Here is a 15,545-nt window from a genome sequence, read left to right as displayed (position 1 = left end):
AGATAAATGACCCCATGGAAAATGACCCCATGTACCAAAGGCGTTTCACAGAAGAGGAAAAATATCAGTGACCCAGGTGAAAAGATGTTCAACTTTGTTAGGACTCAGGGAAGTGCAGGTTATGACCAGTGAGACAGCATCTTACATTTGTTAAACTGGCAAAAATTTAGAAATCTAATCATACCAAATGTTATTTTTATCAAATGTAGGAAGTAGGACAAGAGGAAGAAAAGGGTGGAGTAAATGCCATTTGTAATCAATATTCCTTTGTAGGTGCACTTAAAAATAGTTCCAGGGGCACCTGGCAGTTAAGTGCCCAACTCTTGGTTCAGCTCAGGTCGTGATCTCATGAGTCATGAGATTGAGTCCCGTGTCCAGCTCTGCACTCAGTGTGGAATCTGCTTGAGTTTCTCGCTCCTTCTCCCTCTGCTCCTCCCCGTTGTGTGTGTGTGCGCGCTCTCTCTCTCTGAAATAAATTGATAAATCTTAAAAAAATAACTCAAGGCAATGAATATTTGGGGGCCAAAAGGAAAGAGAATTGATGTCACTGTAGTTTGGAGACAAAGTATTGTTCGTGTATATGGTAAGAGATACATTCTTCGGGCACCTGGGTGGCTCTGTGGTTGAGCATCTGCCTTTGGCTTAGGTTGTGATCCCGGGGTCTTGGGATCGAGTTCCACATCAGGTTCCCCGCAAGGGAGCCTGCTCATCCATCTGCTTTTGTCTTTGCCTCTCTCTCCTTGAATCTCTCATGGATAAATAAATAAAATTTAACAAAAGAAAAAAGAAATACGTTCATCAGCTTTTACTCAGAACGGGATTCTCTCCTAGGATTTTTGTAATCAGATGTTTTCCCTGGAATTATTTTTTGTGAAGGAGTATTATTTTGTTTTATGCTACTTCACATTGTTTCCATGTTTAAAGTCTGGGGTTTTATTCTATACTTGTAGTGGTCAGATGTGTATAGAATACATATTGGAAAGCTCTCAACACATTCCTTTGTATGCATTCCTTTTTTTCTTGAAGGACGAGAAGTCTAAGTAGGAAATGTCTAGGAGTCTACAATGATGAATTCTACTTTCTTTTCTTTTTCTTTAAATATTTCATTTATTCATGAGAGACACAGAGAGAGACAGAGAGACAGAGAGAGGTAGAGACACAGGCAGAGGGAGAACCAGGCTCCATGCAGGAAGCCCAACGTGGAACTTGATCCCAGATCTCCAGGATCATGCCCTGGGCTGAAGGCGGTGCTAAGCCACTGAGCCACCCGGGCTGCCCTGAATTCTACTTTCTGTGGACAGTTTTACTTGCTAAAAGTTGAGAAGGGAGCTAACGAGGAGAGAGTTATTTCTTTTTTAAATTACTATTATCATTATTGTCTCCTTGTTTGCATGTGACTATGCAAACACTGTTCTTTCAATGAATGAACGTGTTCTTTGTACTGTTGTGCATGTAAAACATTGTTTAGATCGTAACTAGATTTATGGTGGGGCTCATTTCACCAAGTGTGTGTGTGTGTGTGTGTGTGTGTGTGTGTATTGAATCATGATGTGTACCTGCAGCTAAGGTTTTATGTCGATTATACTTCAATTAAAAAAAAAACACTGTTAAGGAACACATGGATAAAAGATGCCTGTAAGACTGCTACTTGGACATGACATTGAGAACAGTTATGCAATAAAATGAGTTTATATACTTTTGCACTATGGATACAACAATGTTCTTATTTTTTTGTGTTTGTGAATTACTTTTTTAATAGACAGTGGACTCAAGCCAGTTATAATTACAGCACCAGCAAGTGCAAAGGTGGTAGATGGAGACTTTGTTACTTTGTCCTGCAATGCCACCGGAGTGCCAGTCCCCGTCATGCGTTGGTATGACCGGCATGGGTTGATAACCAGCCATCCATTGCAAGTGCTTAGATCTAAATCCCGGAAATCACACTTACGGCCTGGGGGCTTTGACCTGGAGCCTGTCTACTTCATCATGTCCCGAGCTGGCTCAAGCTCTCTGTATATTCAGGCTGTCACTCAGGAGCATGCTGGGAAATACACCTGTGAAGCCACAAATGAACATGGCACCACACAGTCAGAGGCAGTCCTCACAGTTGGTGAGTTGCCATTAGTTCTTTTTCTCAGGTGATTAGCTTCCTCTGATAGTAGGGGAGGAAGTGCTTTGAAGTATGTTATTTTCATGAGTCCAGCAATCTCTAAATATATATATGGTTTCCTGACGATAGTGAAATATAGAACTCTAGTGTTTGGTATTTGGCCTTAACAAGACCCAGATGAACCTTAATGTCCATTTCTGATCTTTTTGTTAGGGTTGTAGTTGTCCTGTGGACAGCTCTCATGTGGGAGCAAGCCCAAGTTATGACCTCTTTTCATGATTAATGCTTTTGGTTTTCTAAGCTATTGAAAGTGGTCGTTGCAGACATTTTTCGGGTGAGCCCTTGATAGATACAGAATCCAAAGTCTAAAGAGTGGGTTTTCATTGAGAAAGAATCACGGTGCTAACAGTACCTCTCACCAAAGTTATTTTTCTAATGGGATGTGTAACATTAATTCTTGATATTCTCCTGATTCTTGGTGAGGATGTCTTAAAAGTTTTATGCAGTTTTTGAAGTACTAATATATAGAGTATCAATATTATTAAATGAATTCAAATTCAAATTCAGACCTTATGTCAGTGAGTATTTAGAGCAGCATTCCCCAGCAGGTAGTTGAGTAGAGACTGTCACCTTATTTGTCATGCAAGAGGTGGAGAATCATAGAGCAGAATTGTCCTTAGTTTTGGCAACTGAGGTCCCCGCCTTGGGCTGCTGCCTTAGAAGGCTTCGTGCGGCTTTCTTCTGCCTGGGTCCTCAGATCCCACAGGTCACATAGTCCATGGGGTTAAGGGGTTGTGCTTACCCAGAGCCTGGAACCCACGTTCCTCTTTCTATATAGCAGGACTGAGTTTTTGGAATCCCTTGCTTTAATTAGTTCACAGTCTAGTTCCACACAGCTCTTTCTCCCTGGCCTATCCTCCAGAGTGTAGGCCACACCCCTGGTATGCCGGTACCCTTAAGCCAGAAGAGTAGCCAAGGGGTGGTCTTTTGCACAGGAGTGAAGGTGAAGTGGACAGAGGTTGGATGTGTACACATGTTTCTATTCATATGTGCACAAGGACCCTCTAGCTCTAGATGAAGCTGAAGGTTGGAAGAGAAGTGGGGAAGGCCAAGGACTTCCATTTATATTCTTGTGCTACTCTGAATGCTAGAGGTGGGAATGATGTGGCGGTTAAGCAGGTAGGCGGGGTTAGACTCCTGGCTCTGCCACTTAGGAGCTTTGAGAGACCTGGGGCAAACCATGGAACTCGTCTGTGCTTGTTCCTCCATCTGCGTAACAGGGATAGTGAAGGCCTTACTCACCAGATAGATGTGAGAATTTAAGAAATTAATATGTGTGAAGTGTTTAGATTGGTGTCTGGCAATAGAAATCCTTCAGTAAATTCTAAGTATTAGGTTATAATTATTACTATCTAATTATTATCTAATGATGATTTATCCCATGTAGTGGTTAGGGAAGGAAGAAATACTGATTTTGGTCATCTGAAGAATCCTCAAACAGGGGCGCCTGGGTGGTTGAGCATCTGACTTTGCCTCAGGTCGTGATCTTGGGATCGAGCCCCATATTGGGATCTCCACTCGGTGGGGAGCCTGCTTCTTCCTCTCCTTTTGCCCCTTCTGCTGTGTGCACGCTTGCACGTGCTCTCTCTCTCAAAAGAATGAATAAATAAATAAATCTTTAATAAGTAAATACTCACTGACATAAGGTTTGAATTTGAATTAAGTAAAATTTGAATTACTTTTAATAATATTGATACTCTACATACTGGTACTTTAAAACTCTCTCAAACAAGTGAGTAAAATCTTTAAAAAAAATGAATCATCAAATAAAGAAGGTGGGTGAGTGTTGTATAAATTTATACATATGTGTAAATGTGTGTGTATGTACACCTGTGTGTGTTTATTTTATGATTTATGTATTTAAGATTTTACTTATTAGAATGAGAATGAGTGATGGGGAAGGGGGTGGAGAGAGAGAGAGAGAGTGAAGAGCAGACTTTCTGCTAAGCAGGGAGCCTGATGTGGGGGGCTCCATCCCAGGACCTGGAGATCATGACCTGAGCTGAAGGCAGATGTTTAACTGAGCCACCCAGGTGGCCCCATGAGTGTGTTTATATATCCACTCTGCCAAGCAAAAATAAGAGTGGCTCTACTCAAAATTGTTAACTGTAAGACAGGTGTAACCCAGGCAGTGCTTGGTTAGTTTTTGGCTGAAGTGATTGCTTCCTGTACATATAGCATAGAAGGAGGGATAGATGTGATAGTCATAGCTGATGGAACTAGGTATTTTGTCTAACTTCAGATCTATGAAAGATCTGAATCTTTTAGAAGATACGTAAGCTAACTTGTTTAGGTTAGAACTTTTTAGATCTTTAAGATCTGCCCCCCCTGCAGAATTTTATAAATCTTTATAAATTCTATAAATCTGGGATCCCTGGGTGGCACAGCGGTTTGGCGCCTGCCTTTGGCCCAGGGCGCGATCCTGGAGACCCGGGATCGAATCCCACGTCAGGCTCCCGGTGCATGGAGCCTGCTTCTCCCTCTGCCTGTGTCTCTGCCTCTCTCTCTCTCTCTGTGACTATCATAAATAAATTTTAAAAAAAAATTCTATAAATCTTGATTAATACCACTTTCGTGTATAGTAAGTAACCCCATTACCTACATCCTATCTCAGTGGTCCTGCATTTCCTCTTTTGCATGGTCTATAATTATTAAGGTGCAGGCAAGTTTATTGAAGCTCACAATACGTAACAACCCACTTCTTTTTACAGGAGTCTGAGCCCTATTAAATTTCTAGCATACTGAGAGCTATTTACCTTGTTTTTTTTTGTGAGGAGGGGAGTAAGCAAGGTCAAAGAGAGAGATGACTACTCCCCTCCCCTCCTTTTTTCTTTCCAGAGACCTTGGGTTTTGAGGTCTTGGATGTACAAATATTTGTAGAGTGGGTTGTAACTCTTCAGCACTATAATGGGAGTTGGCCTGGGATAGTCCGGGAGGGGTGACTGCTATGAGTGGTCACAGTGGGAATGGCTTTGACAAGTTTGGTTATATTCCTTGTTTAATTAGTTTCGACTCAGAGTCATTAAGCTCATTGCCATAGTTAGAGCACTTAGAAAAGCAGAGTTTTATCAATCTCTTTTTCATCTCAAAAAGCATTCCACCTTTAAAAATGCTCACTCACAGAGTTGTTTTGAAGATGAGTTGAAATAATGTATATTAAACAAACTTTTGAAAGAAGCACCTAGGTCTCATACATTGTGTCTCGTATCTTGTGAGCACTCAAGATATAGCATTGAAAATAGAGGGAAAGGAATTGAATCTTCTTCTTCTTCTTCTTCTTCTTCTTCTTCTTCTTCTTCTTCTTCTTTTTCTTCTTCTTCTTCTTCTAAGATTTTACATATTCATGAGAAACACAGAGAGAGGCAGAGACATAGGCAGAGGGAGAAGCAGACGTCTCACAGGGAGCCTGATGTGGGACTCGATCCCAGGACCCCGGGATCATGCCCTTGGCTGAAGGCAGACACTCAACCACTGAGCCACCCAGGCATCCCTTGAATCCCCTTCTTAATAAAAGTTACAGAGAAGTCTCATTGCATCCTGAATAGCAGAAGTAGGATTTTGACCCTGGTACGGTTAGACCCCGGCTGTAGCATGAATTTGTCTCATGCCTCTGTATAAATTGAGGCATCTGGTCTTTAAACTCTTGTGCAGCCACATACCACTTCCCAGTGGTAACCAGCCCAGAGGATCCATGAAACTGCTAATGATAAAAAGGTCATTCTACACTACCCTGAGCCACAGCTAATTACCAGCACTTCCTCGAGTCCATCTGTCCGTGGCAGCAGGCACCAGCTCACACCCTTCACAGCCAGCCCACGTTCTGACTCACTAGGTAAACACGGCTGCTCCAGGAGCAATATTTTGCAGTTGGTCTCAGTGAACTTAATTAGTTTTCTCCTATACTATTTTCTCATGCCTTTTTGTTTTCTTTAATGGGAAGGACGCATCTGGGACACCTTTTCTTTTTTAAACAGAGAACTGACCTTACACTGTTGGCTGTGTCTTTTGTTGCTTCTCCCCTAAACTGCAGTGATTGTCCTAAAAACACACCCACCTTTTTTTTTTTTTTTGAATTTATTTTTAACCAGGAATCTGACCTCATTGTGCAGAAGAAACGCTTTCGCATTGTTTCCTCTGCTCCCCCCCCCACCAACAACCCTTCCACAGACGTGGTCAAAAATAGGAGACCTTTTTGTTGCCAGTGTGAATAGCACTTTAGAGAAACCAAGCTGTCAGTGCTTAGGTTTCATGGTGCTGGCGGCATACTTGTTTTCATAGACCGCTCTCTCATTTTTGACAGCAGCACCACTCACGTTCTTCTGCTAGCTATTGTCACCATCTCCCAGAACCCTGATTTCTTCATCTGCAAAAGTGGGAATATTACTATCTACCTAAGAAAGAAAGTTGTTTTGAGAATTTAATGCGATCATATTCGTTAAGTCTAGCACAATGCTTGGCACGTAATATGTGCTCAGTACATTTACTGAGGATTTACGCAAGCTATTTATTTTTTCAGTGCAAAAAAAAGTATTTTTCCCTTCTCTTGTGTTCTGAATGCTTTTAGTATTAAGACTGTCAGCTTGTTTTATTTTTCTTTAGATTGACAATTTCTTTCTTTTTTCCCTCTTATTTGTTTCTTTTTTTAAAAAAAAATACTAGGTTGGCAGTTTCTTAAGCCAACCTTCAGTTCTATCCAGAAAGAGGGCTTACTTTGGAAATAAGTAAACTCTTCTTTTATCTTTGCTAGTCTTGTTTCATTTCTTTCCTCTTGTTGAATATAAATTGTTTTGCTTGTGGGATAAGTATTTTAGTTATCCAACAGCCCCCTTTTGTTTATTTTTTTGAAAGATTTGTTTATTTGAGAGAGAGCAAGAGCAAGAGAGAGCACAGGCAGGAGGAGGGGCAGAGAGAGAGAGGCAGACTTCCCGCTGAGTGTGGAGCCCAATGGAGGGCTTGATCTCAGGACCTGAGATTGTGTCCCTGAGATCATGACCTGAGCTGAAAGCAAGAGTTGGATGCTAAACTGACTGAGCCACCCAGGCTCCCCTCCAGCAACCCCTCTATTATCTCTTGCAGTTCTGTGGGCTAACTGGATGCAGCTAGGCAATTCTGCTGGCCTTGCTTTGAGTCTCTTATGCTGTTGCGATCAGTTGGCACCTGGGGCTAGAACAGCCAAAGTGGCTTTACTCCCATGTGTGGCGCTTTTGTGAAGGCTGGAATCACCACCTGCCTGCCCTTCTTCCCTTCATCCCCCCACACCCATGTAGTCTCTCTACATGGCTAGCTGGGATGTCTGTATGCGGCAACACTGAAGTAGAAGTACCAGGCCTTCTTAAGATTCAAGGCTGGAAGAACACAGTCTTACTTCTGCCTTCCCAAGGAAATGTATCGCTTCATCACCAACTGGAGTTAAGGCTCTGTGTTCTCCAACTTAAAATCTAAGTTCCAAGTTTAACTTGGAAGTTAAACTAGCAAATTATTGTAAAAGGGAAGACTAGTGTAGAGTGAGGAAAAATAACATCCTTCAGATCGCTAAGCTACTGCATCATATAATTGATTTTTCCTTTTATTTAAATTCAGTGTGCCAAAATTTAGTGTCACACCCAGTGCTCATCCCATCAAGTGCCCTCCTCAGTGCCCATCACCCAGTTACCCCATCCCCCCACCCACTTCCCCATCTGCAACTCTTTGCTCATTTCCCAGAGTTAGGAGTCTCTCATGGTTTGTCTCCCTCTCTAACTTTTCCCACTCAGTTCTCCTCCTTTCCCTTATGGTCCCATTCACTATTCCTTATATTCCACGTATGAGTGAGACCATATGATGATTGTCCTTCTCCAATTGACTTATTTCTCTCAGCGTAATACTCTCCAGTTCCATCCATGTTGATATAAATGGTAGGTATTCATCCTTTCTGATGGCTCAGTAATATTCCATTGTATATAGATACCACATCTTCTTTTTCAATAAGAGGTTGCTCCTGGAGGTTAAATTAGATGTTTCCATGAATTACAAATTGAAGTGTTACCTGTTTTCAGTCCCAGGGCTCAGATTCTCCGTATCCACATGGGCAGTTCGATCGCTGTGTAGAAGGCACTGAGATGATGAATTTCCTCAAGCTCTCTCTTCTCTCTTTCTCTTTCTCCCCTCTTCTGCAGTTCCTTTTGAAACAAACACAAAAGCAGAAACAGTTACACCTTCCGATCCTCCTCAGAATGATAAAGGAGATAATACAGAAGCTGGACTATTGAGCTCGTTTCCAGTGAAGGAACGCTCCAGTGCGGTGGACTCAGCACCAGAGAAAAATGCGAGTGGTGCCTCCGTCCCTGATGCCCCCATCATTCTGAGCCCTCCCCAGACCTACACATCCGATACCTACAACCTGGTCTGGAGGGCGGGGAAGGATGGTGGGCTGCCCATCAATGCCTATTTCGTGAAGTATCGAAAGGTAATGTCCTCTCATTTATCAGCTTTCTCTTCACACACCTTGACATTGTGTGTATAACATGTGCTTATTATCTTTGACATTTATGGAGCAGCAGGAAATAGAATAGCAGTGTTCCAGGGCTGTGACTTTGGGGGAGCCATCCTAGCAATCATGCTGGAGTTACCAGTCTTAAAAATATAAGCAGTAAGAATGTAGTATATATAATTTCTCCCAAAATAGAAATTCCAAGAACCTAGTGACTTCTTGACATTTCTTTTCTTTTCTCTTTCTTTCTTTCTTTCTTTCTTTCTTTCTTTCTTTCTTTCTTTCTTTCTTTCTTTCTTTCTTTCTTTTTTTAAGATTTTATTTGTTTATTTGAGAGACAGAGAGAGAGAAAGAGCAGCAGACTCCCTGCTGGGCTTGATCCCAGGACCCAGAGATCATGACTTGAGCCGAAGGCAGATGCCCAACCGACTGAACCACCCAGGCGCCCCTTGACATTTCTTATCAAACATTTTAACCCGTTGGGTGTAAAGCTCCAGAGCCTACTTTTTAAAAAGTCCTCCCTTCCCTTTCTGAGAGAGTAAAATACAGTTCATCTAGCAAATAAAGCAGTTTCTTATTAGAAACACTGAACAAAGTCCTCAGGCATAATCTCTGACAATTATTTTGATTTCAAGTTGTCTTCTTCATTGTACTTGGATCTTACATTGTTTGGTGATTTATTGGTTTAATCTTAATCCTCTCGGTTGATTTTTCAGTGTTTCCCTCCAGAGGCTTATATTAAAGCAAAATGAGAAAATCTCCTCTGTTTAATGAGACTAGTAAATGAACAAAAGATGCTCTCATATTTAAAATACTTTTTCTTTGTCCAAGACATTTTGGTACCCATCATTTAATAGTAATATTTTTAATATCTGGAAAAACTAACATGGTGATATTTGAAAGTTTATTCACTGTTTCTAACCTGATGATTCTGGATGAAGAAATTTTCACTGGGATTCTTACCAACACAAAAACTTCTATGCGATGTCGTTCTCTGGTTTCCATTAACTAAGACATAGCATATTGGATCTTTTTAAAATTTATTTCCTCTAGTGCATGTGCAAAGTGTCGAGACATGAAGAATGCTGGAAATATATAATGCATAATTATGTAATTCAAATATGCATACATATTCTAATTTATTATATATTATCATTAATACAGATTATTATATACTTGTTTTATGCTCTTATTAGCCCAGTAAGAAAGGAGTATTGTTTCCTTTACTAGTAAAGGAAGCAAACTCTGGGAGATGAGATAACTCACTTTAGGCTATAAATTAGTGGTAAAAATAGCAGAGATAGGAGTCTTTTTATTCCTGAAAATTCCTAAGTTCTTGCTACACATCTCCTTAGATTAAATGTTATTCCTTTTTTACCAAAATTTATCTAGAATTGAAGATTTTCTTAGATTTGAATGGAAGGTTCCTCTGCTCTTAACCTATTCTGTTTTAATGGCTTTTCTCTGGAGTAGCTAGATGATGGAGTTGGCCTGGTGGGAAGCTGGCACACGGTTCGAGTTCCAGGAAGTGAAAATGAGCTCCATTTAACAGAACTGGAGCCATCTAGTCTCTATGAAGTTTTGATGGTAGCAAGAAGTGCAGCAGGTGAAGGGCAACCTGCCATGCTTACCTTCCGAACGAGCAAAGGTGAGTATAATCTTCCTTAAGAGGAGTGAGCTCGCTGGCTTGATGTCCCTTTATTAGTAAATGTCCTTTTGGGTCATGGAGATTCTTATATATAATTTCATTAAAAATTTTTATTGTAGTGCTTTTTTTGGCCATGCATGTTGTATTATTCCATCCCATCAATGTTCAATAAATATTTTGGGGAATTCATGGTATGTAAGGCATTAGAGTAGGTAATGCAGGGAAAACAAAGATGATCAAGACAGGATCCATCCTAATGGTGCTTTTGCTTTGCCAAGAAGGATAAGACACATAAATAAATACCAACCATAAGGCAAGACTTCAGTTCCTCTAATATTTACAGGATGCCTTCTGTGTGCTAGGCAATAAACAAAATAGACAAAACTCCTTGCCCTTGCAAAATAGATATAACTCATGGAGCTTATATTCTAGTTGGGAGAGACTTACCCCTAAGTTAGAAGTACAGTAAAAAGTTATGAGCACTGATAAGAGAAATAAGTTAGGGAGTGGATATAAGAAGTATTTGGGAGTAGCAGTTGTCACAATTTAAGCCAGGTGGCCAGAGAAGTCCTCAGCAGTCAACAGTGGAACAGAATGTCAAGGATGAAGTGAAAAGCCATGTGGCTATCTGGGGAAAGAACATCCCTGCTGAGAGAGTAGCAGGTGCAGAGACCCCAGGGTGGAGTGTGCTTGGTGTACCCTAGGAACACTGAAGGTGCCATTATGAAAGAAGCAAAGAGAGGAGGCTGTAGGGAGAAAGCTCAGGGAGATGACAGAGTGGCCAGACCACATAGTGCCTTGCCTACCCTGCAAGGACATTGACTGAGAGTAAAATACAGTTAATCTAGCAAATAAAGCAGTTTCTGAGCTGAAAGCATTGGAAAGTTTGAGCTGAGTTGTGACACTATCTACTGTATGCTTCAACGGGAGACTGGCTGTAGGGTAAAGATAGACTGGAATAGGGCAAAGGTGTCAGCAAAGAAGCCAAAATATACAAGTAAAAGACTTAGAAAATGTCAGAGAAGTACAAAAAAGGGATGTTCTTTCTGTGGGGTAACTTGTTGAGGGTACGCTTGATTGAAAAGATGCCATTATAGCTTGGCCAGAAATGGACAAAAAGATCAGTGAGCAGAGAGGGGACTTGGGTGGAAGACTATTTTAGTATGGCATGAAAATAAAAAGGTATGATCAAGAAGAAATTTATTTATTGGCTTTTGGAAAAGACCCTTTCATGCTAATTACTGAGTGTAGCTAGAAAAATAATGAGTATTTCTTATTTGAACTGTATTTTGGGTTAATTTGCATGATCATTCCGCAGTTGTTTGTAGAATCTGACCTATAAATACTGACTAATAGGCAAGTATTTCAGTTTTATGATAATACCCATTTTCACTTTTTGCCTCTTGGGATTTTAAAACTCAACATAATAATTTCCCCAAAAAGAAACAGAAGCTCTTTAAGCATGAGTTTTATTTTTTAGAATTAAGAAATAGGTACAGTAAGAAGAAAAATGGGTGAATAGTTTGCAAGCCTTTACTCTCGTCGTTTGGCTTTTTTTACATGTGGTGTTTATTCTGTGTGTAAATTAAAATTACCTTGATGAAGAAAGACCCATTTTCATTTTTCCTTAAAGCTACTGAAAAAGACAAAGTGATTTTTAAGGTCAGTTCCTCAAACTAAGTATTTACAACATAGGTGTTAAATTTAGCTAGTCTCTGTAATAGAGAAGTTCTTATACCTATATACCAGTTGAGTTTTGTAGTTTTTCTTACTCTGCATATTCACAGAAGTTTATGTTGCAGTATATGAGTATATGTCTTCTAACTTTTCTAGAAAAAACAACCTCATCAAAAAACACCCAGGCATCCTCTCCACCCATGGGCATCCCTAGGCGCCCTGTTGTTTCAGAGACTGTGGACAACTTTGGAGTGGTGCTTACAGATTCATCCAGGCATAGTGGAGGTAGAGTGGAGAATCTTCATTTTATTGATTTTGTTTGTTTACAAATGTAACTGACGTGTTTCAAATTATTGGGGGGATGGAGTGGAAGAGGGTGTTTGTCATTCAGATTATAGCCTATCATATAGATCTTCCAGGTCCAATTTCAACCATTTTTTTAATGCCCTATATTCAAATCTCAGTAACTCAGTGTCATGATTGGTGTTTATGGTAATAAACTCAGGTTCAAAATGTTCTGGTACTTAGGTTTTATCACTCATAAAAAAGATTTTTCTGTTTCCTCTCTGGCGAGGAAACCAAATTTATATTTTGAAAGTCTGACTTTTTTTTTTTTTTTTTGGTGACTTACCAAAATGTATGGTGGTATGTATAGTAAGGTTTAGTTTTTTTTTTTTTTTTTGGGGGGGGGTTAGTTTTTTAAACAAACAATTACATATCATACTCTGTTTTATGGCTGTATCTTGTCAATATCATACTCCATTTTATTGCTGTACTTTGCCAATTGTATGGTTTTCATTTTTAATTTTTTTTAATTTTTATTTTTTAAAGATGTATTTATTTTAGAGAAGGTGAAGGGCAGAGTAGGAGAGAGCAGGACAAGCAGACTCTCCGTTGAGTGTGGAGCCCCACAAAAGGCTCAGTCTCATAACCCTCAGATCATACATAACCTGAGCTTAAACCAAGAATTGGATGCTTGACCAACTGAGTCACCAGGGGGCCCTCAACTGTATGGTGTTTCGATGTCATAGCAATACAGGTTTCAAAAGACTTCTCTTTAGTATTTAAATTTCATACTTAACAATTCTGCAATTACAACATAATGTACTTCCTGTGACTGTGTTAATATGTGTTAGCAAGACATCTAGGGAGGGCTTAAAATTTCATTGCTGAGCTCTTAGAATGTTCAAGCTTCTTCTCTTCCCTATTTTTATAGTCATTCATGAAGTGGTTTCTGACAAAAGCAAGTCATGACATTTGAACACCCTCTAGAATCCCTCTGCTTCTTCAATAGCACGAGCCTCTTCTGCTTGAATACTTTCACTTCTGAGGAATAGTTCACCTACCTTAAGCAGATTATTTACATTAAGTTATCAGCTTTTTAAAAAAAATTTTTTTTAAAAGATTTCATTTGTTTATTTGACAGAGTAAGAGAGGGAGAGAGCAAAAGAAGGGGGAGGATCAGAGAGAGAAGCAGACTCCCTGCTGAGCAGGGAGCCTGATGTGAAACTCGATCCCAGGACCCAGGGATCATGACCTGAGCCAAAGGCAGACCCTTAACCGATTGAGCCACCCAGGTGCTCAAGTATCAGCTTTGTATGAATAAAGCTGCCATCTGAAAAGAAAACCTTATGATTTGTTTAACATACTCTGGTAGGTACGGACTAAATGCTGTTGCAGCAGAGGTAAAAAAATCTTGCCTTCAGGAGGTTTACAGCATAGTGGATGATCTAGGCAGTGAGTCAATGACAGCATGGGGGTAATATAGGCAAATTAACCCGTAACAATGATTTTGATTCATTATGCCTGAGATTCACAAGAGGAATATGTGGGGAAGGCAGGTGGTGGTAAGAGAGGCTCCCTTAGCTAAGCTATGAAGACAAGAATGGATGAAGGAACAGGAAAAGAAGTTCTAGGGAGAGACAGCTCCTGTGCAAAGAGATGAATGATCGATATGTTGTATTTCATTTAGAGATGTGGAGGTTAGAGAATTGATGGTTTGACTGGTAGCTGTGGGGAGTGGGAGCAGGGCAGGTGGGTACCTTGTATGATATACTTAAAATTTCAGTCTTTCCCTGAAAGATATGAAGAACCCTAAAGAGCTTTAAGGAGGGGGAAAGGGTGAATGGCCAAAGATGAGGCTAGAGAAATAATGTGAGGAGTGCCCATGTGGATGGAGGAGGACATAGGTGACAGATAAAGGGAACTGAATGCACACTGAAGGAGAGGGAGAAAGGTGGAGACTCGGGCTCCGGCAACCAGGGACCATGTACCAAGATGGATGATCAAGATTTTTAGGTGCAGGTTATGGATTCCATTCTAGAAGCCAGGAGTTTGGAGTTACCAGGCAGAGATAGCCATGAGAAGTGATTTCTTGAATATCCGAGACAACCCTCTGAGGAAGATAGCTATCAATTTTCCAAATTAGGCAATTGAGACTCGAGAAGGTTGTACAACTTAGCCTGAGGTCATCCAGCAGATGTGCAACTGCTATTCACATTTCGATTTTTAAACTCCAGCCAGTCTTTCTTTTATTCCTTAACTGTCCCGTGCTCTTTCTTTTAGATCTTGAAGATTCTTCTCTACAGAGATTCTTTTCCCTAATAACCTTTTTCTGTTTGATCTCTGGTGGTCTTCGATGAGTTTTTAACCTTCTGTGAATCAATAGGAGGAAGTTTTGGTGGTCTAGTACCAAAAAAAGAGATTCACTAACAGTTCTGTTCATTCTGTTTTCATTGCTTTCTAACTCGAAAGGAATACAGTAAGTATCACTCAAAAGTTGCCTGCTTTGACTACTTTCCTCTTTTTATCCATTATGCAATTTGTTTTTAAAATGCTACCGTTTTCTCCATTTTCTCCATTTCTACCATCTGCAACATTATTACGTTCTTTCCTATGTATTTCTGTTCAGGTTAAAGAGATGTTGAGACAGAGTGGTCTTGCTTAAGGAGGGTGGCACAGGCTGAACACACAGGGCTCCCTTAGCAACTTCAGCCAAGTAGTGTAACCATGGCCCGGAGCTGGTCCTCTTCCTTAAGCTCTGGACACTGGATTGTTAGCCAGCCAAAAGATAGTCTCTTGACCCAGCTCACTTCTACAAAATTCATAGAGGATTAATGTAAACCAGCATGATGAGTTGCTCATTTGTACTGTAACTGTCACACAGACCAGATTGTTTCTCTCAGCATTCTTTCCTTATAGGAACCAAGTGGAAAGCCACCTATAACCACAAGATGGCTTGGTCAGCAAGAAGAGTTAGGTACATGGTTTAAATGGCAGATGGACTTACTCCTGATGTTTCTACCTGCCACCGAAGTCTAGTGTGGGCCAGGACGTCCCCTACCCTTGGTAGTGCGAACTGAAAGTGCTAGACATTGATTCTCTCACCCCCTTTTTCTAAAGTTTGTGTGGATGATCAAGTGGATCATCTAATTGCTGATAGCACTTTTCTTTAACTACATAGCTCATGTTCCTGCATTCATCCCGCACAGCATCCTTTTTTCCCATTAATATCCCTATTGATTTATTCCTCAAATTTTATCTCTATTGCATGCAGTTTTTTTTTTTTTGAGTAGCATTCC

General features: G+C 40.4%; 1 protein-coding gene across 9 annotated transcripts in view; it reads left to right on the top strand.

Moving 5' to 3' along the window:
• Positions 1 to 15,545, top strand: part of CDON (cell adhesion associated, oncogene regulated) — a 99,308-nt gene that overhangs the window by 48,432 nt on the left and 35,331 nt on the right. For 7 of the 9 annotated variants that reach the window (XR_012028837.1, XR_012028836.1, XR_012028835.1 and 4 more), the window contains 4 exons: positions 1,760 to 2,110; positions 8,326 to 8,615; positions 10,113 to 10,287; positions 12,121 to 12,249. Coding sequence is in view for 5 of the 9 variants with exons in the window: in XM_072822621.1 (XP_072678722.1) it covers positions 1,760 to 2,110; positions 8,326 to 8,615; positions 10,113 to 10,287; positions 12,121 to 12,249 (945 nt within the window). In the remaining 4 variants the exon portion in view is untranslated. The remainder of the gene's footprint in view (positions 1 to 1,759; positions 2,111 to 8,325; positions 8,616 to 10,112; positions 10,288 to 12,120; positions 12,250 to 15,545) is intronic. The other 2 variants (XM_072822624.1, XM_072822625.1) reach the window with 1 other exon arrangement.

The sequence above is a fragment of the Canis lupus genome, chromosome 3 (genome assembly GCF_048164855.1).
Source record: "Canis lupus baileyi chromosome 3, mCanLup2.hap1, whole genome shotgun sequence".
NCBI lineage: Eukaryota > Metazoa > Chordata > Mammalia > Carnivora > Canidae > Canis > Canis lupus.
The sequence above is the reverse complement of the archived record's forward strand: the minus strand, read 5'-3'. Positions and strand labels throughout refer to the sequence as shown.